Source organism: Myotis davidii, unplaced genomic scaffold, assembly GCF_000327345.1.
Source record: "Myotis davidii unplaced genomic scaffold, ASM32734v1 scaffold1011, whole genome shotgun sequence".
In the NCBI taxonomy this organism is placed as follows: domain Eukaryota; kingdom Metazoa; phylum Chordata; class Mammalia; order Chiroptera; family Vespertilionidae; genus Myotis; species Myotis davidii.
Genome location: NW_006282880.1, coordinates 502,997 through 527,990, shown reverse-complemented (window position 1 = coordinate 527,990; position 24,994 = coordinate 502,997). Strand labels below are relative to the sequence as shown.

The window sequence follows — 24,994 nt, the reverse complement described above, 5'->3', positions numbered from 1 at the left end:
CTGGACAAGGGCAAGGCGTCCAGTGGTTTATGAATCACCTCGCACACCTCTTGTCCATCTGGCCTGCCTTCCTCTGTGCCTGCCCAGGTGCTAAGCCCTGTCACCATAGCTTAGCCCTCCTCCTCCACATGCACATGTCCCCGGGGCTAACTTCAGGTCACCTGAGAAGAGCTCGCTGGCTGGCAGGCCAGCGGACTCACTAAACTGCCCTAACTGTTGCCCCGGGGTAGTCTATATGCTTAAAGGCAAAGCTTCTAAGCTCTTTAGAACCCCAGTGACCAGCTTACCAGTCAGCGTCCCACTTAAGATGTGCCTCCAGCGCTGAGATGGCCCCCGCCAGCCCCTGCGCCCCGGAGCTTCAGAGGCAGAGGGAGTTAGGGAAGCAAGTTACTGCCTAATAAGCACTCTTGCATGGTGCCCTCTATTGGACTATGAATAATTAACTAGTTAAATATTAAATAATTAACTGAGTGAAGTGGATTAAAAAACAAAGTCATAAATGTCTTTTCCTGTGTTCGTGCGTCCCCTCCCTCCCAAGGCCCATGCCAGACGCTGCCAACACTAATTACAAAGGTAGTCAGTCCGAGAGCAGTGATGACGCTCCGTGAGCGCCTGCTTTGTGCCAGGAGTATACTGGGTACCTGCATCGTTATCACCAATCCTGCCAGAGAGGTACTGACTCCAGGTTTCAGATGTGGACGCCAGCAATCAGAAAAGTGCAGTGGCCCAGGGCCATTCTGCGAGTCTGTTGCAGGGTCACCGTTGGACAAGGTTTCTCAGGCGCCAGCTCCAGGCCTGGTCTGTTCTACCACTCTGCTTCTCTGTCACGGAGACGTGGGTTTTGTCAGACGCACGTTTCCACATTATCTTCTGTGGAAAAGAGTTGGGGTTGTGGGGGGTGAGGATAAACATGGCCAAGAATGTGATTCTCTCCCTCCTCCCCTTCTGGCCTCCACAGCCTTCCTGTCTGCCCCAAGTAAGCCATCTTCACCCTGCGGTGCCTATGAAAGAGAAGGCTGATCGTTATGAACCAGGGCTCCTTCTAGAACGCATTGTAATCTGCATGTCTGTTCGGAGGGCCAATTTCTGGGGGTTGTGCTACCACTAAAAGGTGTTATGGAGATCACAAATAGGTGACAGTGGCATCATTAATAACATGACCTTTCTCACGAACTGGTCAGAAATTTAGCCTACTTCCTATAAACCTAGACTTAACATGGTTTATCTCAGAAAAGATCTGGCCCAGCCCCAGATTCAGAACTTGAGAGACCCTCTTCCTACCCCTCAGATGCCTTATTCTTTTTTTAAACCTCTTTTAAAATGAGACCCCTTCATGCTCCTCCCCAGGAGCCACACGGTTTGCAGGAAACTAGCGGTGTCGGCGTGCTGCCGCGGGAACCAGGGCCGCCGGGGGAGCAGGAGGCGTCCAGTTCCTGCAGCTGTACGCTCAGTACCAACCTCCTCCTTTAAATCCTGAGAGCCCCATGTAGACTTGACTATTTCTAGCATTTTGACACAATGTTCCGTTCTAGAAACAATACGCAAAGTAAAGAAGGGGAATTACAGTGTGTTTGAAACACAGAAATAAAATGAACCTGAAAGCCAGGTGATTCTAAAAATTAATATGAGGGATGTATGGTTCTTATTGTTACAAAAGGTCCGCAGTGAATAGATGAGTCAGGGAATGCAGTGAACACAGAGTGGCAAGAGCTGAGACAAGTCCCGCCATCTTCCTGCCCAAAAGACACTGGGAAACAGCAACACTGTCTCTGAACAAGACATCTTCAGTGGAGTCTTTTAAGAGGGGCAGTGGAACCAACTTCAGCCAATGCTCTTACCCCTTTCTGAGGAGAGTGCAGAGTTCACGGGGGGCTGGAGTCAGCCAGGGGAGAGGCGACTCCAGTGCAGGAACTGATTCCCTACAGTGAATAACACTCTTACTCCTCCTCCCCGCCGGATGCTCCGTTCCTGCCTCAAGCCCACAGGGGGCCGTGTTATCTATGCACACGCGCTTCTCGTCTTTCTCGGTCTGTGAAAGCCGGCTTGAAAGCTGCTTCGTCAACTGATTCTGTTAATCTTTACCTCTGAGGTGCCCCTTCCATTATATCCATTGGGGATCAACCTCATTGAGAGCAGGGGAGGGCGAGAAGTTTAAAAAGCTCCTGCTAGCGGTGAGTTAGATTAGTTGGTGTTCCCATCTGAGATTCTCCATCCCGGGGATGTCCACGAGACCAGAAAATACTGTTGAGCTGCTGGGTCGATTTTGGTTCAGATTGGGCATATTCCTGGGCTTTCCGTTCAAAGAAATGAGATTTTGCCGTGATTTTTGGTAATGGTGTTGTTACTTTATTCGTTACTTGCTTATTTGTAATTTTAGCAGCCTAAATTATGCTACAAAAAATAGACTTTTTAAAATCTTAGTAAAGAAGGCGGTTTTTTTCAACAGCTACTGTTTTTTTCAAAACCTTTTGATAAGTAATGTTTCCATCAAAATAATGGGCCCAAATACACTCTATTACTATTATTTTTCAAACTATGGAACCTTCTCCCATAGTAACAGAATGAGATAATCTTGGACTTCTGTTGATTTAGGCACGGACATAGAGGCTTTGACTGTGATCCTGTTCTGAGCCCAGATCTGCCCAGCCTTGACGTCTGGCCTTGTCCCGGTGAAGGGCCAGGATGGGTTGCCGATTAGAACGGGCCTTCTCATCCCAATAGTGTTTCTCCCACTTCATCTGCTCCAGGGCTGGGCTCGGCCTCCCAGGAGCAGGCCCGCGGCGCTCTCCCCGTCACCAGACCCGCGGTCCTGTGCACAGCGGCATTTAAGGGACAGGCCGTGTAATAAATCGCCCATGTTCTGTCGTTGGCAAACTTGTCTGATCAGAGTGTCATAACACGGATAACGGGCATGAGAGCTGAAATGCTGAGTGGTTCTCTGATACAGAAACTCAAAGCAAAAAGCGCCACTGCCACACAGGAAAACGGACTGGCACTTCATGTTTCCTTCCAGGCGACAGAATTAAGCCATGTTTTATTTAGAAAAAAGTAAGTTACTGAGACAGAATCCTGGAGTTAACTAGGCTCTTTGCCAGGCCTGGGCCTCCTCTCCGGCAGACCCTGCATCCACACTGAAGCGGTGCTGCAGGAGCAAGCAGCAGCTTCATCTCCTTGACCCTGGCACCAGTCTTGTGTGTTTGGTGGAACGAGTGTAATGCCCTGTTGCCATCATTTTACAAGCAAAACAGAGAACCTAGAGAGATTCGATGAATTCCTGTTCATGAACCCATTGTGCTAAGCCTTCGGGAGCTACAGGAGATCCCTACCCTCAAAGCGGTTATAATCTTGCAGGGGTTAAAGAGTGTATGATGTGACAGTGGAGACAGGCAGAAAGACAACTCACAGCTCAGGTAGCATGCAGATATTAAATACGTGGCACAAATCCTGTATAAAGGAAGGTGAAGTGTGCAACCCTGGCTGAGGATAGCACTGGTCACTGAGCTTCCTGAAGAGGTAAGTCAAGTTAGAAATAACAGGAAAAGAAAATGACAAATGTCGGGACAGGAAACCCAGGGCAGGACAGGAGGAATGGATGTTAACCCTGAGGCTTGGGGAGGACTGTGCAGGAGAGAAACAGGAGTGACACTGCACCCAGAGGAGAACGGGCAGTGACACCGCACCAGGAGGGGAACGGGCAGTGACACTGCACCCACAGGGGAACGGGCAGTGACACTGTGCCAGGAGGGGAACGGGCAGTGACACTGCACCCACAGGGGAACGGGCAGTGACACTGTGCCCGGAGGGGAACGGGCAGTGACACTGCACCCACAGGGGAACGGGCAGTGACACTGTGCCAGGAGGGGAACGGGCAGTGACACTGCACCCAGAGAGGAACGGGCAGTGACACTGTGTGTTCCTGGACATCTGCCTGTAACAGAGCACCTTCAATGTTGGAGCAGGGTCACTGGGAGCTTCTGAGCAAGTGCATCATAGGAACGATTTTTGAGAAAACACTTCCATGGCCTTGGCTGGGTTTGGCGGCTATTGCTGAGAGAGGTGGCTGTGGCTGGGACCCGTGGCCGAGATCTGTGGCCGTGGCTGATATCGGAGGCTGGGGTCGGTGGCTGTGGCTGAGATCCGTGGCTATGGGGAAGCATAGATAGGAAAAGAGACCAGGGAAAGTGTTTTTCCATTTACTGTTTTTAGTAGGAAAATTAAAATATTTTTATATTTTTTTCTTGTTTAACCTGTCTGCAAGCTAAATGAACTTTACAGATCTTCATAACTGTACACTTTGAACTCTAAGATTATATTTCAGGCTAACATTTAATTTTTGTTTCTCCTCTTTTTAAATAACAAAGAGCTACACTGCTTTTTGAATGGGTGTCTTAAGTGTCAACCATTTGTCCTAAGACAGGCTGATGCAGGAGACATCACAGTAAGCGGGCAGCTGCGTGGAGGGAGAGGGCGTTGTGCAAGAGAAGCACTCTACTTCCCTGAAGCTATGGATGTTGGGGACTCACAGTTTGTGTTGCTATGCAGTAGGCATGAGGATGGAAACCTCGTGCGTGCCCCACGGTGTTCTGGAAATTGGAAGATGGAGAAAAGCTGGACAGTTAATGCAATGCAGTGTTCTCTACTCTTATCATTTAACCATCTGTTCTTACATTTAGGAGAAAAGGGAACGTGTTGGCTATAAAGAGACTTGGCATTTTGCGTCTGTCTGAGAAATAGGAAGACGCCCTGAAATCTGTCCCTTGGGTAACAAGACATCTGCTGAGGGCTGGGACTGGGAGGCTGTGTGAACACAGATATGTTGGTTCTGAATCCCATCCATCGGCTGCAAACCGCGGACCTCTCCGTGCTCAGGAACGGGGGTGGCCTCGTTCCTACGGGACAAGAAAATACAAAGGAAGGAAGACGGACAGGCAGTAATAGAGGAGTTTGTGAGATCAGAAGGACTTTGGCACACTTGGCTTTAAACATCCTAGTTCTCGTCCTGTCTTACCTGTGGTCCAGGAAGGGCACCTCAGTGGAGGAAGTAGGAGTGAAGCAGTAAGGAAGGGATGGTTGAGGCTGGGCGGTCCAGAGCATGGCGCGGTGTGGAACAGCACATGGGATTGGTGGCCTTGCAATGAAATAGCATTCTTACCCTGTGTAGTGAGGCAAACTAAGGGCAGTTTCAGCAGTTATGAAATTTCCCTTTTGCTTACAGATTGTCACTACCAGAAAACGATACAAACTAAACACCTTCTCCTCAAATCCTATCTCACTGACTGCTATTATTACATCAGAATTCCATTCCCTTGAGAAAACTTAGGGACATTTTCTCCAATGGAAAATACATATCATACTTAAGAATCATAATAAACTCTTTAAATAACTTTATGTTTTAGCAATATGTAGTTTGAATTAACAATTGTTAGCTTAATTATAGACTACATTTGCATAAAACCCTCATTCTTCGGTAAAAACACTTTTCCATATAGTCTTCTATCCCCAGATCCTCAACATCTAAAGCCCAGAGAGAAATTTGATTTCTTATTTTAGAGACAAGAATTCTGAAACTAAGCTTGATATTAATCAGTGCTGTCTTTTACTGAATGATTAAACATAAGAGAACCATGCTATGCTCTTTATATATATATATTATCTCATTTAATGCTCATGATTAAACCATGAGCTAGTTAGCAACTCTATTTTCTCTGGCTCTAAGATACCACAAATTGAGATCAGACTGATTCGAAAGTCTATGCTTTGAAATCACTACAAGTTACTGGCAATGTGACTTACTCAAGCTCAGTGAGCTAGTAAGTGACAGAAGAGGACATAGAAATAGTCTGTTCGCCCTTAATTTTTCCATGCAACCCTAATGGACAATTTTAATATAGTGGATAATCAGTCTTAAAAAGTCATTGCACATTCATTAAAAACAAGTATTTAATTAGTTCATATAAATAAGTATGTATTGGGAATTCTAATAGATTTAAGTGTTTCAAGCAACCCTATTGTCTTTATTATTCCTTCATATATGATATGCTGGTTCCCGTCTCATGCTCTAATTAGGTGGAAACGACATGGTATTTAATAACTAAGTATTTAATAGCTACGTTTTTAAAGGTTATGTTTAATAAACATGAATATTCTTGAAAGAAATTATTAGGATTCCTTCTTGGGGTTGTGTTTAGTAAAACTGAATACTCTTGAGAGAGATTATTAGGATTCCGAGAATTGTTTTTATTCTGCATTGGGGGGAGGGTATTAGAAGAAAGCAGAATGGTGTGTGCAGATAGAGGTGTATGCTTACAAAACTAAACACAGGAAAGGAGCCTAAGAGTTAACAACCAGAGGGAGAAGTAGTGCTTTGGAGGATCATGAGAAGGGGACCGTCATATCACATTGGGTTAGAAGGAGAATCAGCTAAGGCCCATAAGATAAATGATGTTTCAGAGGAGCCCTAAAGGATAGATAGAAATCCAAAAGGCATGTGGAGTAGGGCAGTCACACACACAGGGGGCAATGTAAGTCATAGCAGAGACTTGTCGTTTTCTTATCTGTCCTGTGTGTGTAGATTATTAAAAGGCACCAGGCTGACACCTGCGACCTTATCGCAGAAGGTCTTGAATACCCTTGTCCTTGGGGCAGATGCGGAAGAGTGAGAAATGAACACTGGACTGGGCGGAAGGAGACGTGCGTGAACTGAGTGAACTTGGGCAAATCACTTCATCTTTTTGCGCCTTCCCTTCCTCACCTCCAGTGTGGATGTAATGATGATTACTAAAGGCTGGGTGTGGATGGGAAGGCTCGTGTGGAGGTGTTCTGAAACTGTAAGCACCGCAGGAGGCGTCGAGGCCATCACAGTCGTCATCGTTGTACATGTGGTGGTAGATGAATGTCTTGTAGAAGTGGTGCTTTCCGTTGCCATCTGCACTTCAGGAAAAATAGGTTGACAGACATGTGGAGGGTGGCTTCATCACAAGTGAAGAAAGAGAACCAATCAGGAGGCTCCTAAAGTCATTCAGGTTAAAAGTAACAAAGGTGCGATTAGGGTGGTAGTCCGGGTAGCCAGAAAGAAAGGCAGGTACATTGCAGGGATACTGCCTAATTTTCTATTCATTGAAAAATGGACTGAGGACCCACTCTGTTCCTGGACACAGTCTTCACAAGAGACAACAGGGATAGAGACCAGAGCAGGGTGTGAGAGGTGAAAGGCAAAAAGGGGTCACTGCGTCTTCCCGTGCTTTCGTTGACAATACCTTGGTGCCAGCAAATGGAGAAGGGACGCCTCAGAGGAGCCTAACCCACCTACGGTACATGTGTCGCGTGGGCGGGAGATGATGGAGGGTCAGTGATCCTCCCAAGGCGGTGTGAGTGCACTCCCTCTCCCTGCTCCCTGGGTGGGTCTACACCACCTGACGTGCTGGGGGAGAGACTTACCCGGGGAAAGAAGGCAAGACCATCCTGAAGAAACTCACTCCAAACTCCTGACAGAACCACCCCCAACCAAGGGAACCAAGAACACGTCTTCGCCGAAGCAGTGGTTCTCAACCTTCTGGCCCTTTAAATACAGTTCCTCATGTTGTGACCCAACCATAAAATTATTTTCATTGCTACTTCATAACTGTAATGTTGCTACTGTGATGAATCATCATGGAAATATCTGATATGCAGGATGGTCTTAGGCGACCCCCGTGAAAGGGTCGTTCGACCGCCAAAGGGGTCGCGACCCACAGGTTGAGAACCGCTGGCCTAAAGAGAATTGCTCACGTCTTTTAAACTGGGCCACCTGCTCCCCTGCTGGCTTGTGTTTGGAAGTGGATGTAAATCAAGCAATTGGGTTCAGGGTCTCTGTCAGCTCTAAGTTTCCTGGTCATAAGAAATTGATTCAGTTTAATCCACAGTCACTGAGTGAACGCAGGTATCTTCCAGGAGATGGGCTGGCAAGGAATGCTGGGAGTGAGCAGGGGACCCTGCCCCTCTCAGCTTCGTGAAAGTGCATGTCAGGAAGCATGTGGCAGACCACTGCATGGTGAACCAAAGCTGTCTTCGTAATACTGTTATAAACATCACCACACGCTCTCTCTTGGTTTCATATGTGTGATTGTGTCTTCACGTCTCCATGAGTGACCTTTTTATGAAGAGGAAAGTGATGGGGGGGGTGCTTACTGGAAACTCATACTGATGTGAGTTTTAATAAAATAAACAACTCCTGCAGTGCTGATTCCTAAAGTTGAAAGTGCGGTATGCAGTCCTGCAGAAACACCCTGTGAATTTTGTGGGGTCAAGTCCCAGAGAAACAGCCCCTGTGTGTGGCATTTTCCATAGAACTTTTACCATCGTGTTGTCCCTTTACTCAGGAGCTTAATTGAAGTGAAAATAGGACAACCTTGTAGCTCTACTTAAAGTATAAAGGGGACATGAGGCTAGCCACGGAACCACAAATTTGGTAAAATTATGGGGAGAAATCGTAGAAGTGGGCTTCACTGTGTTGTTCTTTTAAATCCCTCTCATTCCCTTTCATCTCTTGTTCATTTCTTACCCCTCCGTGCTTTAGCGAGGCAGGCTTTGTGGCTGCTTCAGATGCTCCCGACTTGAGATGCGCTCTGTATTAATGCTGTTTTGTTTTCTTCCCTTTAGGAGATGACCTGGCTTCCACCACTTTCTGCTATTCAGCCGCCTGGCAAGGTGGAACCCAGCAAATTTTCATTCCCAAATAAGGTGAGGTCTGGTGTCACTCAGGAGCAGCCTGCTGTCTCCACACAGAATTTCCCAGGGACAGTGGGACCTCCCTTTATTGTCTTTTCCTTTGAAAATATTCCTGCCAGAGGCATATGGATCTGATTTTCAACATTTTTCAAACATATATTTATTCATCAAAGGGGAAAATGAAGATTGCAATTTTACACCTACACTTCCATACTTAATGCAAAATGTGATGCATATTATGTGTCATTTATCAAGACCATTTGTGAAGTTGCTTCTTACAATAGTGTTATACATTCAGTGTGATTGCTTATTTTTTCCTAAAAATTGCTTATTTTTTCCTAAATTAATAATGAATCTTAAAATCAATGTCTTAGAATTGAGGGCAGGTAGTATTTAATTCCTCTTAGATATCTTTTATAAAGCATAAAATATTATCTAGGAATTTAAAAGAAAAGATTTCCATATTTTCTAAAGACAAGTACACAAAAAGAATAACCACAAAATATATTTAAGTTATACATGAGTCTAATATGTTTTGTTTGAATACAACATATAACTTTATACTCATTATAAAGGTGAAATTATGCAAATAGAAGGAGCGAAATACGAAAGTTTCCAGTACCCTCATCCACATTTTATTTCCCTTACCCAAGGGACTACATTCAAACAAGAGTTTGATGTGTAACGTTCCAGTCATTCTCTCTGTGCATTACGTATACATGTATGTGCATATGCAGTTTTAAAAAATCATAAATGGTATTGTGCTAAAAGCATTTTTTCTAAGGGTTGAAATTTTTCCAGATACCCACAATACATAAATATCCTTGTAAGTAGTCATATCAACTTTCTCTAGTGAATTATTGAAATAATTATTAATTATAATCATCACAATGATAAATTCCATTCTAAGAGTTTTTTCCTTTTCTTAACAAAATGTATTTGGAGAGCTTTCCAAGTGAATCTATATTTTCTTCATTCTTCTTAACAGCAGCAAAATATTTCCCAGTATGAATTTGCTGTAATTTATTGACTCAAACTCCTTTTGATCAACATTCAGGTTGTTTACGGTTGGTTATTATCACAAACGCTGTTTGAACAAACAGTGTTTGGCAGGTGCCTCTTTGAATGTCCCGAGTACTGATGCCGGACCAGGAGCGTGGTGCTGGAGGCATCTAAAGCCATAATTCCTCTGGACTGCATTTCCAGAGTACTTTGTTGTGCATCTTTGCCAGCGTTTAATATTATTTGACTTTTTATCCTTGTTTCTGGGTGAAAATTTGCTGTCTCATTGTTTTCATTTGCATTTCTCCAATTTCTTCTGAGTTTAACAATGGGCTATTTTTCCTTTGCAACTTATCCATTCATAGTCATTGCCCATTCATATTGCATTTTAAAAAATGATTTGTTAGGAACTCCTTATTGCTTATTCATGTGTCTATTATATATGATACAACTAGTTTCTTGTAACTTGATTTATGTACCTTTTATACGAGCAAAGTGTTTAATTTTTGTCAGAGATTTTTAAAAAAGCTTCCCTGCACCAATATTCTAACAATGTTCTCTATTTTATTCTAAGTCTTTTATAGTTTTGGTTTTAGGTTTAAAAAAACGTTGTGACTGGTTTAACATAGAATTCTAGTTGTGTTCTTTAAATGGCTAGTAAATTATTATAACACTATTAATAAAATTAGCTCATATTCCTCCACCACCCCCCACTATTTTGAAATACCGTGTTTATCAGCAATTTAATTTCTCATAAATACATAGATTTGTTTCAGGAGTATCTATTCTGTTTTTTCAGTGTATTTACTTCTTTCCCAATAACTCATTGTTTAAATCAAATGCTGATAAGCTTTTTCTGTCAAGGCTCAGGACATAAATAGTTTAGGCTTTGCAGACAATATATAAATGAATGACTGTAGCTATGTTCAAATAAAATTTTATTTATAGAAACAGGTGACAGCATCTATAATAATAGAAGCGTAATATGCTAATTAGACCGGACATCTTTCCGGAAGACCTTCCAGACGAAGATGGGGCTGCGAGGGAAGCCTGGGTCCTGGTTGCCTGCCAGCAGCTGGAGGGAAGCCCGGGTCCCGAGTGCCAGAGGGAAGCTGGTGCTAGCAGCCGGGGGAAGGGAGGCCTACTCTTGTACAAATTTCATGCATCGGGCCTCTAGTAATATACTAGTATAAAGAACTCATAATTCAACAATAAAAGGATAGCTCATTTTAAGAATGGGCAAAGGATTTACATAGACATTTCTCCAAAGAAGATCTACAAATGGCTAATAAGTATATGAAAAGATACTATCACTATTACTAATCAAAATCACAGTGAGAAAATGAGTCATACCGGCTTAAATAGCTAAACCAAAGATAGTAACCAGTGTGAGCAAGGGTGTAGAAAAATTGGAAACCTGCTCTCAGTTGCTGGTGGGATCATCAAATGTTACAGCCTCTTTGGAAAACATTTTAGGCAGTTTCTCCGGCACTGCATTATCCTATGAGCCAGCAATTCCACTCCTAGATATATACCCAAAGAATGAAAACACATCCATCCAAAACTTAGACATGCACATTCGTAGCAGCATTAATCATAGTAGCCAATAAGTGGAAACAACACAAATGTTGTTGATAAATAGATACACACAAGTAACATATGGAATGCTTTTCAGGCATAAAAAAGAATGAAATGGCAATACCTAATACAATGTGCATGAACCTTAAACATGTTATGCTAAGTGAAAGTCACAAACAACCACATACTCTGTTACATGATTTCATATATTTGAAATGTCCAGAGTAGGCAAATATAGCAAGACAGAGAATTAGGTTAGTGGTTTCTTGAAGCTCAGAGGTGGGGAGGTAGGGTTGAATGTTGGCTAAAGGGTAAAGGATATTTTTTTAATTGATGATAATATTCTAAAATGTATTATGGTCATAAACTCTGAATACGCTAAAAAGCATTCAGTTGTTTAAAATAAAACAAATCAAAGGCTGGGCTATACTTGGCCTGTGGGCTATATTTGGCTGACTCCTAGTTTAAATTATTAATGATTTTTGGCCTATTTATACATACATGTGGTCAGGCCAGTATCCTTTTTTGTTATCCAAAAGTCCTGCCTATTGTACATTTTTCTCTTCCAGATCATTTTAAGAATCATCTTGATGACCTGTTGTTCCTTAAAAAAATCCTCTTGGAATTTTGTTTGGTTTCTAACTTAATTTAATAAAGTATATCCATTTGACAATATTATCTTCCTGTCCAAGAATTTGGAATATCTCTTCACTTCTTTTCATATCTTCTTGCAGGTTCTTTGGTAAACATTTTGTTCTTGTAGGCCTTTCACATTGGTTCTGTGGTTTATTCACAGATATTTAACAGTATTTTGTATGTAAATGAGCTTTTTTTTAAAGTTTTCATGTTTTAATTAGTCCTCAGTGGTGTGAAGGAAATTTACTGGATTTTACATATCTACTTACTGAATTCCTTCCGGCTGTGGTAGATTTTTGGTGAGCTTATATTTTCCTAGTAGAGGACAATAGAATGCATAGCAAGGGGGAGGTGAATGCTGATGGTGACTAGAAGTGGATGACTTTTCAATAGAGAGCTTAAGAAAGACCTTTCTGAGGAGGCGGCATTTGAGCAACTCCCTGAAGCAGGTGAGGGAGCAGGTCGTGCAGACAAGGGGCAGAGAGGTCCACAGAAATGGAAGAGAAGGGGAAAGGCAGCAGCATACCTGGGTCTTGGAGGCACCACAGGGCCAGCGGGGCCAGGGCAGAGCCAATGGGCACTGAACAGCCAATGACAGAGAGGTAACAGCAGAGTGGGGCTGTCAGGACACTGGAGTATCAGATTGGGCCTACTTGTGTAATGCAGAATAATCTCCCACCCCGCACTCATCATTAATCCCGGCTGCAAAGCCCCTTTTGCCATGAGAAGTAACATGTTCACAGGGTCGGGAATGAGGATACAGACATCTTTGGGGGGGCCCTTGTTCTGCCTACTGCAAGACTGTCATTAATTTTGACACGTACTGTACCTCTTCCAACCTGTATCTCAGCTAATTAGTGTTCTGTCAGCTGGAGGCTTGCATTTCCTTAATTAGATAGATTATTAACATTTGAGATTATCACTCTATTGCCAGCATGAAGGAGCTAGAATTATTCATAGAATGTGATGGGCAAAATCTCCTAAATGAGTAACAAATAATTAAATTAAGCCTAATCTTGTTAAGATTAAAGGGGCGACTTGACCTCACCAGGAAAGTTGATTGAACTGTGCATCTGAGTTGGCAGCGCCACTGAATTAATTAGCTAAATACTTCCGAGAATTTCCCCGATTTGTCTGGGTGTGGAAGGACATAACGTTTAGTAAGGTCAGTTGTGACCAAATGTGGGTATTTCTTCTATTCTCTGAACACTTCATCTGGAGTCACTGTTTCCTGGACAAATGCTACCAGGCATGTCTGCCTCTTTCTTCAGATCTCAAGAGTAATTGAATTGGGTAAAGGAAAGAATACCTGACTTCTTTAAATTGGCTGCCATTATCGGGTTATTTCAACAAAGGTGTGGGGGAAGAATTTGCTTTGCCTTTTTCCCTTCATTTCTGTAGCAGTCTCAAAAGTTGTGAAATGCAAAGAACTGAAAATTGTAGAATTTCCCCATCCCCAGAAGGCATACGGGCACACCTAATGGCATTTCACAAACATGTCACAGAGCAATGGGTGCTGAGTCCGGGGGTCAGCCCTGGCCTGAAACTGTCCTGGCTGGCAGATTTGTGAAGCGTTGTGCGGCGGAACGCCGGCATCCTGACAGAAGTGCCCGTGCGCTGGCCTCCTCTGTGTGCCCAGAAGGAGAACGGAAGCCGGGGGTGAGCAAAATGGCAGGTTCCCTCCCTCTGAGGGGTTGCTAGGATGCCTCAGAAACTGCCACAAAATGTTTGGACTAAAAACTCCAGGTTTAACATTACCCCAAATGAAACATTGAAATTCATTGTAAATTACATTATTTTAACTATTTATTTGATACTTTATAGAATAGGATTCAGAAGAAAGTGATTAGTGGGGGTGGAAGGCAATGAAAACAAGTCAGATGGTTCTTTTTCCTCTAGGAATTAGCTCACTGTGTATGGGGGAAGGCATCAGAGAATAAGAGAAGATAGTTTTGCATTTCTTGCCTTCTGTAGTTCTAAGAATGGGCTCGTAGACAGACAAGGAGAGGTGTGAGTGGCCCAGTCGTCAGGTGGTTCCAAAACGCAGTTTTGAAGTAAGGCTCGCTCGCACAGCAGGAGGATTGTCCTCCGTCAGCAACACGGTTTACAGATGACTGGACTTATTGGTGTAAGGTGCGTGGCTTTTCACATTGTAAGTTTCCTACCAGTCAGGGTGTGTTTTACAGCTGGTGGCATCTTACAGTTAATCGGCAGCCGTTTTCTTTGCTGGTGGTCCCTGAGATCGCGCGGCCTCCTGCACCTTACACTTGGTGGGACATAGTGGTTGCTGTGGCGCTCCATGGAATGACTCCCTCAGACACTGGGGAGCTTGGTGATTTCTGTCCTCAGTAAAAGGATTTGTACCAACTTGACTTCTCAGCTAAATAGAGCTCATATAAAGAAGCTTTAGGATTCCCACGTACCAGACAAGCATTTAGGTTTTGGGAATTCAGGATTTAAAGATGGAGAAGGAGAAATGCCCATCGGGAAGTATTCTTCTTAGAAGCCAGAAGTGGGTGTCACCTTTGTGCATGTGACTGCCAGGTGACAGCCTTGAATCGCACTGGCGAACCAAAAGCAGCAGCTTAACCTCTGAAATGACCCGATTCGGGATTATAGACAACTTTTGTATACTTTCCTCTAAATTTTCTTTAATGAGTAGGTATTTCTCTTCTTTGTTTAAATACTAAGTGCTACTTAATAAAATGGAAGTCCTTGAGTCAAGAAGATGATAATACTAACAGCCCTTTAATGCTATTTATCATTAAATTGTGTACTTTAAATATGTGCAGCTTGTGTTATATTGTTTATGCCTCAATAAAGCTGCTTTGTTGTTGTTTTTAAAAACGAGTCATAGTTGGAAAGAGAAAAGAAACTCAACATCATTAGTCATTAGGGAAATACAAATCCGAACCACATGAGAAACCATTGCACATCCCCTAGGATGGCTATCATAAATTTTATAAAAATTAAAACCAGAAAATAACAAGTGCTGGTGAGGATGTGGAGAAATTGGAACCTTCAGACATTGCTAGTAGGAATGCAAAATGACTCAGCCACTGTGGAAACAGTTTGGCAGTGCCGCTTAACAAAGAATCGCCACATGAACCTGCAGTTCTCCTCTTAAGCGTATCCCCTAAAGGATTGAAAGCAGGGACTCAAACAAGTACACATGCATGTGTGTTTATGGCAGCACTACTCACAATAGCCAGAAGGTGGAAACAGCCCAAATGTGCATTAACAGATGAATGGGCCTGTTAATAAAAACTGTTGTTTATACAAACAATGGCACATGATTCAGCCACAAAAAGGAATGAATTACTGATACAAGCTACCACAACGGGCAGCATGAAAGGAGCCAGGCACAAAAGGTCACATGATGCATGATTCCAGGGCTACGAAATATCTAGAACAGATAAAGTCATGGAGCCGGGATGCTGAGTGGGAGTTGCCAGGGGCTGAGGTGAGGGGCGATTGGGGGTTGCCAGGGGCTGAGGAGAGGGGTGATTGGGGGTTGCCAGGGCTGAGGAGGGGGGCGATTGGGGGTTGCCAGGGCTGAGGAGGGGGGCGATTGGAGGGACACTGCTTAATGCTGTGGAGTTTTATTTTGAAACGATGGAAATATTTTGCAACTAAAGAGAGTTGGTGGCTGTACAACATTGTGAATGTACTAAATGCCACTTAATTGTTCACTTTAAAGGGCTAATTTTGTGTTATGTGAACTTCACTCAATAAACAAAACAAAAAGTCTACAATACAAAAGAGAAGTGATTGTGAACTGTTGTACCAGAACTTTTTAACGAGCACATTTATGCAAATGTTTTTCATTACAGTAGCTGGTAGAAATTGACCAGGAATATATCTCACATTCAACTCAGATTTTAAAAGTCAAAATGAGAAAGTTAATTGATATTTCTTGTTCTTTTAGGACTCTCAGCTGGTTTCCTCTGGACACAATAATCCAAGTAAGAAAGGCTTCTCTCTACAGCTTTATGAGTGTGTATGTGGTGGTGGTGGTGGAGGAGGGGCTGCTGAGGGGGTGAGTAGGGGAGATGTATGCAATAAACAGTAATTGTGAATGAATTTCACTATAAACAAAATCAAACGGGGAAAAAGAGGGCCATTTGTTCAAGTGTGTTTCAAATGCATGAGGTTCATGTGAGCTTGAGCGCCCCTCCGTCTTTTTTCAAGGGGAGGAGGCCAGAACATAAATGGTGGTTATCAAAACAATCGAGGTTGAAGGAACATTATTCTTTGTTATAGCTGGTTTCCGGTATATGTGGAGGGGAAACATTTTTAAAAAACACTAATTAGTTATCTAAATTGAAAGAAAAAGAATGGGCAAAGAGAACCAATCAGAAGACCTCAAGATGAACGGCCTTAGAATCCATGAGGAAAACATGCCCTCTCTCAGAGACAGACAGCCTGAAGTGTCTAGGAAGGAATTCCTTATTGAATCCAATGTCACGGCTTCATTGTCAAAGAGAGGATGTTATCATCCCATGAAGTAGTGTTTTCATTCTCTTCTCTGGCACTACTAATGGTTGTTAATGTTTTCTTGAGCATTAAAAATGCACACGCCATCTCATTCGTGTCATGAACAACATCCACAAAGACTGGGCTTTGTTCCATCGATGACCAGCCAGTCAGCTGAGAGTGCCCCTTGGCAATTACAAAGCCGTGTTTGAACATAAAAACCACTCTGAGCAAGCAGATGTGTCTTTGGAACTAAGGCTCACTCACTGAGCATCTGTGAGGGCAGAAGGGCTGTGGAGAAAAGACAGGCAGAGAGATGTGTTAGGAGGCCCAGACTTCCCATGCACAGCAGGAGAAAGGTCAGGGTAGGGCGACGGTGGCATAATGATGCATAGGCAGTATCACTCAATCATCTCACCCGCGGCTGGAATTTGCTGTGAGCACATACCAGCAAAGAGTGGAAATGCCAAGGGACTTGAAGCCTAAAGAACATCCTAAATTCAGTAGTAAGAAAAGGAATCGGAGAAATGCACGGATAAGTCCATGAGCTGTGCAGGCGTCAGCACCATGTGCCAAAGACCAGAGTATACAGGAAAAGTGCTCTTACTTTCCTCAGCGTGTCTTTCCATTTGAATTTAAACAGTTCAGGGCAGAGGGAGGAGACAATAGGTGAATAAAAGTACCTTCTCTCAGCTTGGAGTTTTTGACATAAAGAACAAAGGAAGGAAGTATTGAGTCTCTTCCATGTGCCTGCACTTGGATGCACGCTACTTCACTTAATCCTAACAGTGCCTGGATGAGGTAGGCCGGATGGTCCCCATTTTGCACATGATGAAATGAGATTCTGAGGTTAAAAACCAACCTTGTTTTTAGTGAAAAAAAATGACAACGAGGGTTTGAATGCAGGGATGTCTGCCCCAAAGACAACAGACTTTCCCTCCCCTAACCTTGACCCCAGAAAGGTTGCTTCTGATGGTTCAGAGTGAAGTTGAATTCTTGTCCATAACTGTATACTGTGGGTTTTGTGTGCATCCAGCATGTTGTTACAGCACGCCCTGGCAATGACCAGCTAAAGCTGCGTTTGGCTTATGAAAAAGCAGACCCTCGTCTGTGGAATGGGAGGTGGCACCTGCCGCGTGTGGTATGAAACCCTCTGGCATTCCATTGCCCAGGGGAATCTCTGATTGGTTCTTCCTTTTCTGGGGGTAAGGAGGTTTTTTTGTGTGTTTTTAAAATAAATCGTCTCCTAAAGCCAAGCACATCTATATACAGATAATATCACTGTTTAAAAATCTGAGCATTCACCTGGATTATAGCACAAAAAAGCTTTAGGAGAGCTGGTCTCACCAGCACGCCTCTGCTGCTTCTTGTATTTGGTTTGGAATCCTTACAGTTTTGGGAATCGTGACTTTCGTAAATATGTAGAAAATAAAAAGCACTGAGCTTTAGAGAAACCAAACATGAAATGTGTGTGTGTGGATTGATGAGCTAACCGTCACCACTTCAGGTCAATGCTGCTTTTTCTTTTTGAACTTGGAGATGTTGTATGATATAGATACTAAGAGAAAAGAGTATGTTAGTTGAACAGAAAATTATTTTTAAGCCAGATCTTTTAAAGGATACTTTAGTCAGTTTGCTAAATTACTGGTTAATTTAATTTAATTTTAGAAAATAAAAGCTTATTAAGCATTGAGAAACTTAAATATTAAAAGAGGTGACCTATGTCTACATTTTATTAATGTCTGGAGGTGCCCTGTTCAAGGGGCAGACGGAGCATGAGTGCTCCCCCTCCCTCCAGAATCTCTGTTTAATAACCGGAACTTTGTCGCCATGGACATACATCTGTAATAGCGCTGAGGACAGAAAGGGGTGCATCAACAAACCGGAAATTCAGGTGAGTTTCTGGAAAACAGAGAGTAGACAGGACCCTCCTGTTAAGTAATCCTGGGCAAGGAAGGTCATAATGAAACAAACAGGAACCGGCTCTAGTGGTGGTGGGACTGTCCTTAGGGCTCCAAGACAGACCCCAGATTTCTGCTCAGTCTCACAGGGAACAGGCCTGGCGCTCAGAGCGTGGTAGGGACCTGGGCCATTCCTCCACCTATAGCCCCTCCACCCCCATCCTAGCTGGTTACCATACAGAGCTTTCCATCTGGATTCCCCCCCCAAAACAAACAAACAAAACAAAACAACAAAATACCAGATAACACGGTAATGTTTGCTAAGAAAAGAACAGGTGACCAGATGCCCTAGTTGGGAGCTGATACCTAAGAGAAGCGGTATAGATTCTGAGGTAATACCAGACTTTAAAAAAAGACATATGTGAGTGGGGGAAAAAGAGTTAACTTTTTTCAAGATGGAAATAAACAAAAATGCCGCACACCCGGAGTAAAGGACTTCTCCCTTGGTGTGGAGCATGATGAGAGGATCAGGGCTCCCAGCTTGTCCTGAGGTCTCTCTTCTCCCAACCCTGGATGAAGTCTGCAGTTAACATACCCTCCCACTTACAGAGAGCTCAGAGCAGCATTTCCTACCAGGGAGGTGTGTGTTAGGGAACCCACATCAGTTACCTTTGTTAACCAGCCTGCTATCACTCAAAACATGAACGTGTCACCAATAAGTACCAAAGAGGACTGACACCAGTGGAAATCCACTTAATTCAAGAAACAGAAGAAAAAAGGTATAGTTACAGCCTTCAAAAACATTTGAAATTATTAAATAAAAGGAGAGAACAGATTGGTATGAAAAAGAAGCAATTACAGAACAAATGAGCACTTGAGAATTAAAAATATGGTTCACAGAAATTAATAGAAATGATTGGTAATAGTGGAGTCTATAATTTGTAATATAAAGTTGAAAACATTTTTTTCTGAACATAAAGCAAAAGACAGATGGAAAATTTGAAAGGAAGTTAAGATACATGGAAGATTAATTGGGGTGGAAAGGTCAAAATCCAGCTAATAGGAATACCAGAAAAAGAAAACAAAATGGAGAAGAATAAGTAATAATAGAACCATAATTCCAAGAGAAATGAGTTACTCCATATCACAAACACTATATAAGTGAAGCAAGAGACCATGAACAAGGAGAACAGCAGACGCAGAGAATTAGACAGAACCATAAGGACTTCAGACATCAGGATTACCCAGCCCGAATATAAAATAAGAGTGCTTGCTTCAGTTTCCAGAATGAGACGTTTGAGAATGTGGTTAAGAGCAAGAAGATTTGAAGAAGTACTAATCAGACCTCTAGAAATGAAAAAATAATAACAAATGAAAATTTCCTCATTCAGGTTGAACAGATTAGATACAGCTAAAAACATTAATGTATTGGGAAATTGAATTTAAGTAATTATCTAGAATGCAGCCTAGAGAAAATGGAAAATATGAAATGGAAATTAAGAAACGTATGGGATAGTCCCTGGCTGGTGTGACTCAGTTGGTTGAGTGTTATCCCATGCACCACACTGAAAGGCCACTGGCTCGATTCCCGGTAAGGGCATGTGCCCAGTTTGTGGGTTCGATCCCTGGTGGGGATGTATACCGATGGATGTTCCTCTCTCTCCGTCTCCCTTCCTCTCTCTCTAAAAAATAAATAAATAAATAAAAGTATATTTAGAAAAAGGAAACAGGGATAAAGTAAGAAAGTCTAGCATATATTTAAGTAGGATTTCAGAAAGAGATGAGGGAACAGAGGAAATATTAAAGAAGATAATGGCTGAAAAAAATTTAGAATTGAATACACTAACCCACAAATTCTAGAAACCCAATGCATATTAAGCATTAAAAATAAAAGGCCACACTAGACACATTATAGTTCATCTGCAAACCACATAGATAAGGAAACAATTCTTAAACTGCCCTTTAATACTTCAAAGAAGCAACAATTAAACTTCCAGTTGACTTCTTTCTCAACAGCTATAGGAAATAGTGCAATTATAACTTCATTTTTGTGTATCTGGAAATTGACAAGGTGATTCTCAAATTTCTTTGCTAGAACAAAGGCCCAAAAATAGCTCAGACACTCCTAAAGAACAACAAGGTTGGAGCCTTGCCTTGCCCATATTAAGAATATATAAATGTTTTTAGCTAAGTAATACAGACAGTAATAGACAAATTGAGCAATGAAAGATAATATGAGACCTAGAAACAGGCCCACAAATATATAAAAATTAGATTCATGACAGAGCTGATAATGTAGATCAATGGAGAAAGAATGAGCTTCTTAATAGATAGTACCAGAATAATTGGTTATCTACGAGAAAAATGAAATTACCTTATGTCATATAAAAAACTTCTCCTGGTATTTGTAGAAGATCTAAATGTGAACAGTTTAGTTATACACTTTCCAAAGACAAAATAGAACATATTTTGGTGTACTTCTTAAATACCTACACAACAAAAGTATAAAATATAGGAAAATATTGATATATTCAAGTAAATTAAAATTAAGAACTTATAATCATGCACAGATACCAGAAAAAGAGTAAAAGACTCACACTGGGAAAAGTTACTAGAGAGTGTGTGTGAGAGAGAGAGACAGAGAGACAGTAACAGACTTGTATCAAGATAATGAAGTGCTTCTATGAGCTAAAAAATTACAAAAAACCCACATATGAGTGAGACCATGTGATATTTATCTTACTCCGACTAACTTATTTCGCTTAGCATAATGCTCTTCAGTTCCATCCATGTTGTTGCAAATGGTAAAAGTTCCTTCTTTTTTATAGTGGCATAGTATTCTGTTGTGTAGATGTATCACAGTTTTTTTAATCCATTCATCTGTTGATGGGCACTTAGGCTGTTTTTTTGAGAAATGAGAAGGAATGTCACAGAAGAGCAAGCACAAAATATCTCTCCCACATTTGTACTCAGGGAAATGCAAACACTACACTGAAATTTCACTTTATATTATTAAATGAGAAAAAACATTCTTTAATGTTTGACTGTAAGTTAACTTGGAACCAGTTCAGCATTCCCTGGTAAGGTTGGACATGTGAAAGCCCTGTGGCCCACACTCCTGACGTGCATGAGGAAGGGTGTTCGTGAACATGTGTAACTGTGTCATTCATATGGAAAAACCTAAATGTCCACCAGTAGAATGAATGGAAAAACCCTGGTAGGTTTTTTTATAGGATGCACAGCAGTGAACAAACCACAGCTCTGTGCCCCATGGTGGCTGGGTCTAAACATCATGGTCGTGAGTGACAGAAGGGAGTCTCGGAGGAAGGCATACAGTATGACTCCATTCATGCAAATTTCAAAATCAGGAAAACTGAAGAATATTTTATTTACTAATAAACTCATGGGGGGGGTAAAAAACTATCAAGAAGGGAAGAGAATGACTAGCACGAAATTCCGCTGGGAGGAACAGGAACTTAGAGACTCTGGGGTTACTTCTTGGCAGTGTCTTCTTCACAGTTAACTCATTTTAATTTTTTAAAAACTGTATGTATGCACTTTATGGACATTAAACGCATGTTCTGTTGAACATTTTCTAAGGCAAAGGGGAGACTTGAGACCAGTTAAGCTGTGGCATGATGGAATCAAGAATGAGACTCCCTGGGGCCTCAGGGCAGGGAGTGCTGGCCTCCGCTCAGGCTCAGTGGCTTTCCCTTCTCAACAGGCCCAGTCCCCCTTCTTCACTGCCTAATGTTTATATTGTTGCAGTATTTAAACTTCTGTTATGGGTTTATAATGTTTCTAATTGGCCTATAGGAAAGTCTAAAAGTTAAGTTATTAAGTTAAGATGAACGAGGATGCCTCATTAATAATCACTGAACAGAATATAAATATTTTAAATCTCGGCTATGCAGATGGAAGGGGTAGCTGTGCAGTTGTAGGTGAGGGCGGGCGGGAAGGCAGGCGAGAATGGATGGGGGAATTTCCTCATTGTGCATAGTTTCAGAGGAAAGATACTGTCAGAAGTTGATTAATCAAGAAATGGATGATTATAAATGTATTAAAAGTTATAAATACTCACTGGAGGCAGTAAAAGTAATGAGAGAACTAATAAAATTGTAAGGAGAGGGGAGGTGGTAGTATATTAAGTACCTTATCTCGCATCCTTCATATCAGAGATCTTTAGGTGCCCTCTGATGTTGACACATCTAGAAATACGTGTGTTTATTCTGAAGGGCTCACAGAATAAAACCGGAAGCAAGCAAAGGTACCAGCTTTTTTCTGCTGGTCGATTGTTTTACCATGCACGTGGATTACTTGTATTACAAAGAAGAGTTGTAGTATAGCAAACCTTACCTGTGCAGCAGAATCCAGCCTAGTGCAACCTGTATTTGTCCCTGTTCAGACATCCGGAGCCCCTCTCTGGGCAGGGTGTTGGAGAGTGTGAGCCTCCAGCCGTGCACTCGCTTAAGCGTCTAAAGGGCACCAATTGGGTATTTTTTCTTTTGTGACTTATTGGAGTCATCAGATGGTTTAGTATTGGAACTGTACATGCATCTCTCCCCTGTAGTGTGGGGTTCTGTGCTCATGACAGGCATCAGACAGAAGACAGACGCTTGAGCGTGCAGTGTGTTAGGGACTGTGCGAGGCACGGAGACCCTGCGAAGCGTCAGGTTGAAAGTACACATATACTACACATATGTATCTACAGGATTTACTTGTGTGTACATGTGTCTGTGTGTGTGAATCTTGCTGTGGCTCATTTTTCCCCTCTTTCTCTCTGTAATTGTATTTCCATGTGCACCCTGCACCCTGGCCAACCTCTCCTGTCCATTTCCTTAATGATCCATGCCAGTTCCCTCCCAGAGGAACCCACGGGGAATCCATCATGAAAAGCTGACATAGCCAGGATGACCCCAGTCCTCCTTGGTAGCTGCACGGAAACATCTAGCTTTCATGCATAATTTCCCCTCGGGTCATGAGAAAGAAGCGATGGCTCTTAATGACATAGGCACTTAAACATTTCAAGGGAACTTCAGATATTGCATCACCTACAATTGCAAGATGTTGGGAGAATCTTATTTCATTCTTTTTGAAAGACAAAAATAATTTGGCCCCTTTCTCCCTCCTGCACCTACCCTTCCCCAGAAGGTGCTGCATGCACTCCCTCCCAGGCTGTTCCTAAATGTCTCCGTTGGCCCCGGGTGTCCTAGCTGCTGGCCAGAACCTCCTCTCTTGTCCCTGTCCCCACAGCAGAAGTGCTGCTCGGGGCAGCTTTGTCCCTGCGCTGGTCCAGCCTGACTCCCAGCCCCCGGCCCCACGTGCAGAGGCCTGTGTCCTCTCCACCTGCGGGTTCTTTGTCAGATTGTTGGCCAGGGAAAAACATTTACTCAAACATCCAAACAGTGTCTTCATTGACAGTCCCGGTTTCCTGTTTTCTTGACATAAGTTGTTTGGAAATGTTGACTGTTTCAGGCTGCTGCCTGGCTATTTCACACTCCATTGTGATTGTATTTGGTGTGGCTGCGGGCAGTGCGAGGCTGGGGAAAGCAACAACTTCCTCCACATTAAAGGGAGGGGGATCAGTCTGGTGACTGGAACCTCCGCATAGCTTTCTCTCACATAGCGCGGGTATAACTATGTAGAGTTCTGGCAGGAATTACCGCCGCTGCGTGGAAGAATGACTCTGGAACGGACTGAGGAGGTTGTGTTCCAGCTCTCAAGCCCGTGATGAGGCCTCTCATGTCTGAGGCACCAGAGGCGTGGCCTGGAGGACGGACGCGACAGTACAAGCTCTAGAGCCACTTCATTGGTTTGCTGCCTCTACTTGCGCTTCCGCGTGGTTTCCTATGCACAGGGCCGTTAATCAGCGTTTGTTACCCAGGCGGTGAAGTCCATGGTTGGCTTTCTGATGAAGTGGCTTTCCCTCGTAGCTGTTCCCACGCCCAGTTACCTCTGTTATATCTAAGGCAGACGTGTGAACCACATCTACCGGTCTTCTTTCTCTCACAACTTTAATTTCCTAAAAGAAAAAAGAAGAAATGATCAAGTTTGCTTTGGGGTTCAGTTTGGACAATATCCTCAGAATGTGATCATCATGCAGTATAGGGAGACCGTCCTGGCAAAAGGGGCCTGCACATGCGTAGGCCTGGGCCCCGCAGAGCACACCACGGGTGCTGCGAGACCTCCGGGCCAGACTCAGAAGGCAAAGCAAAGCAACTGCCACCATCAGGCCCATTTCCCACAGCCCACAGCCTGGCCTGGGGTTTACATTAAACTGTTAGCACGGCACAGCTATGGTCACACAGCCGACCCACACTGGCAGTCACGACCCTTGCTCCTTCATCTCCCAAAAGGGAGCTCCTTACAGCACCAGGACGCGTAATTCAAACGCCCAGTGTCCGAGGATCTAAGAATTACAGTGTCTTTGCAAGAGGAATTTGCCCTTTAAAACTACGAAAAGTGAACTGGTTCCAAGCCCCCATAATTAAATCCTTGATGACCACCGTGAAACGTCTCTCTACCTAACCTGTCAGATAGGAAGGATTTCTGGTTTACATCTTACTCTGCACTAACTGGGGAGGAGGGGGCAAAACCTAAGCCAGGGCTCTTGGTAGGGGTATTTCTTGCGGACCTCGTAACCTAGGGTACAACCTCAGTAAAATTCTCTCCTCCGAGTTCTGACGCAGCCAGAC

At 43.0% G+C, this 24,994-nt stretch overlaps 1 protein-coding gene across 1 annotated transcript in view; it reads left to right on the top strand.

The window, feature by feature from the left end:
* Positions 1–24,994, top strand: part of AFF3 (AF4/FMR2 family member 3) — a 443,373-nt gene that overhangs the window by 255,482 nt on the left and 162,897 nt on the right. The window contains 2 exon segments of the mRNA XM_015561811.1: positions 8,638–8,718; positions 15,851–15,887. Coding sequence (XP_015417297.1) covers positions 8,638–8,718; positions 15,851–15,887 — 118 coding nt within the window.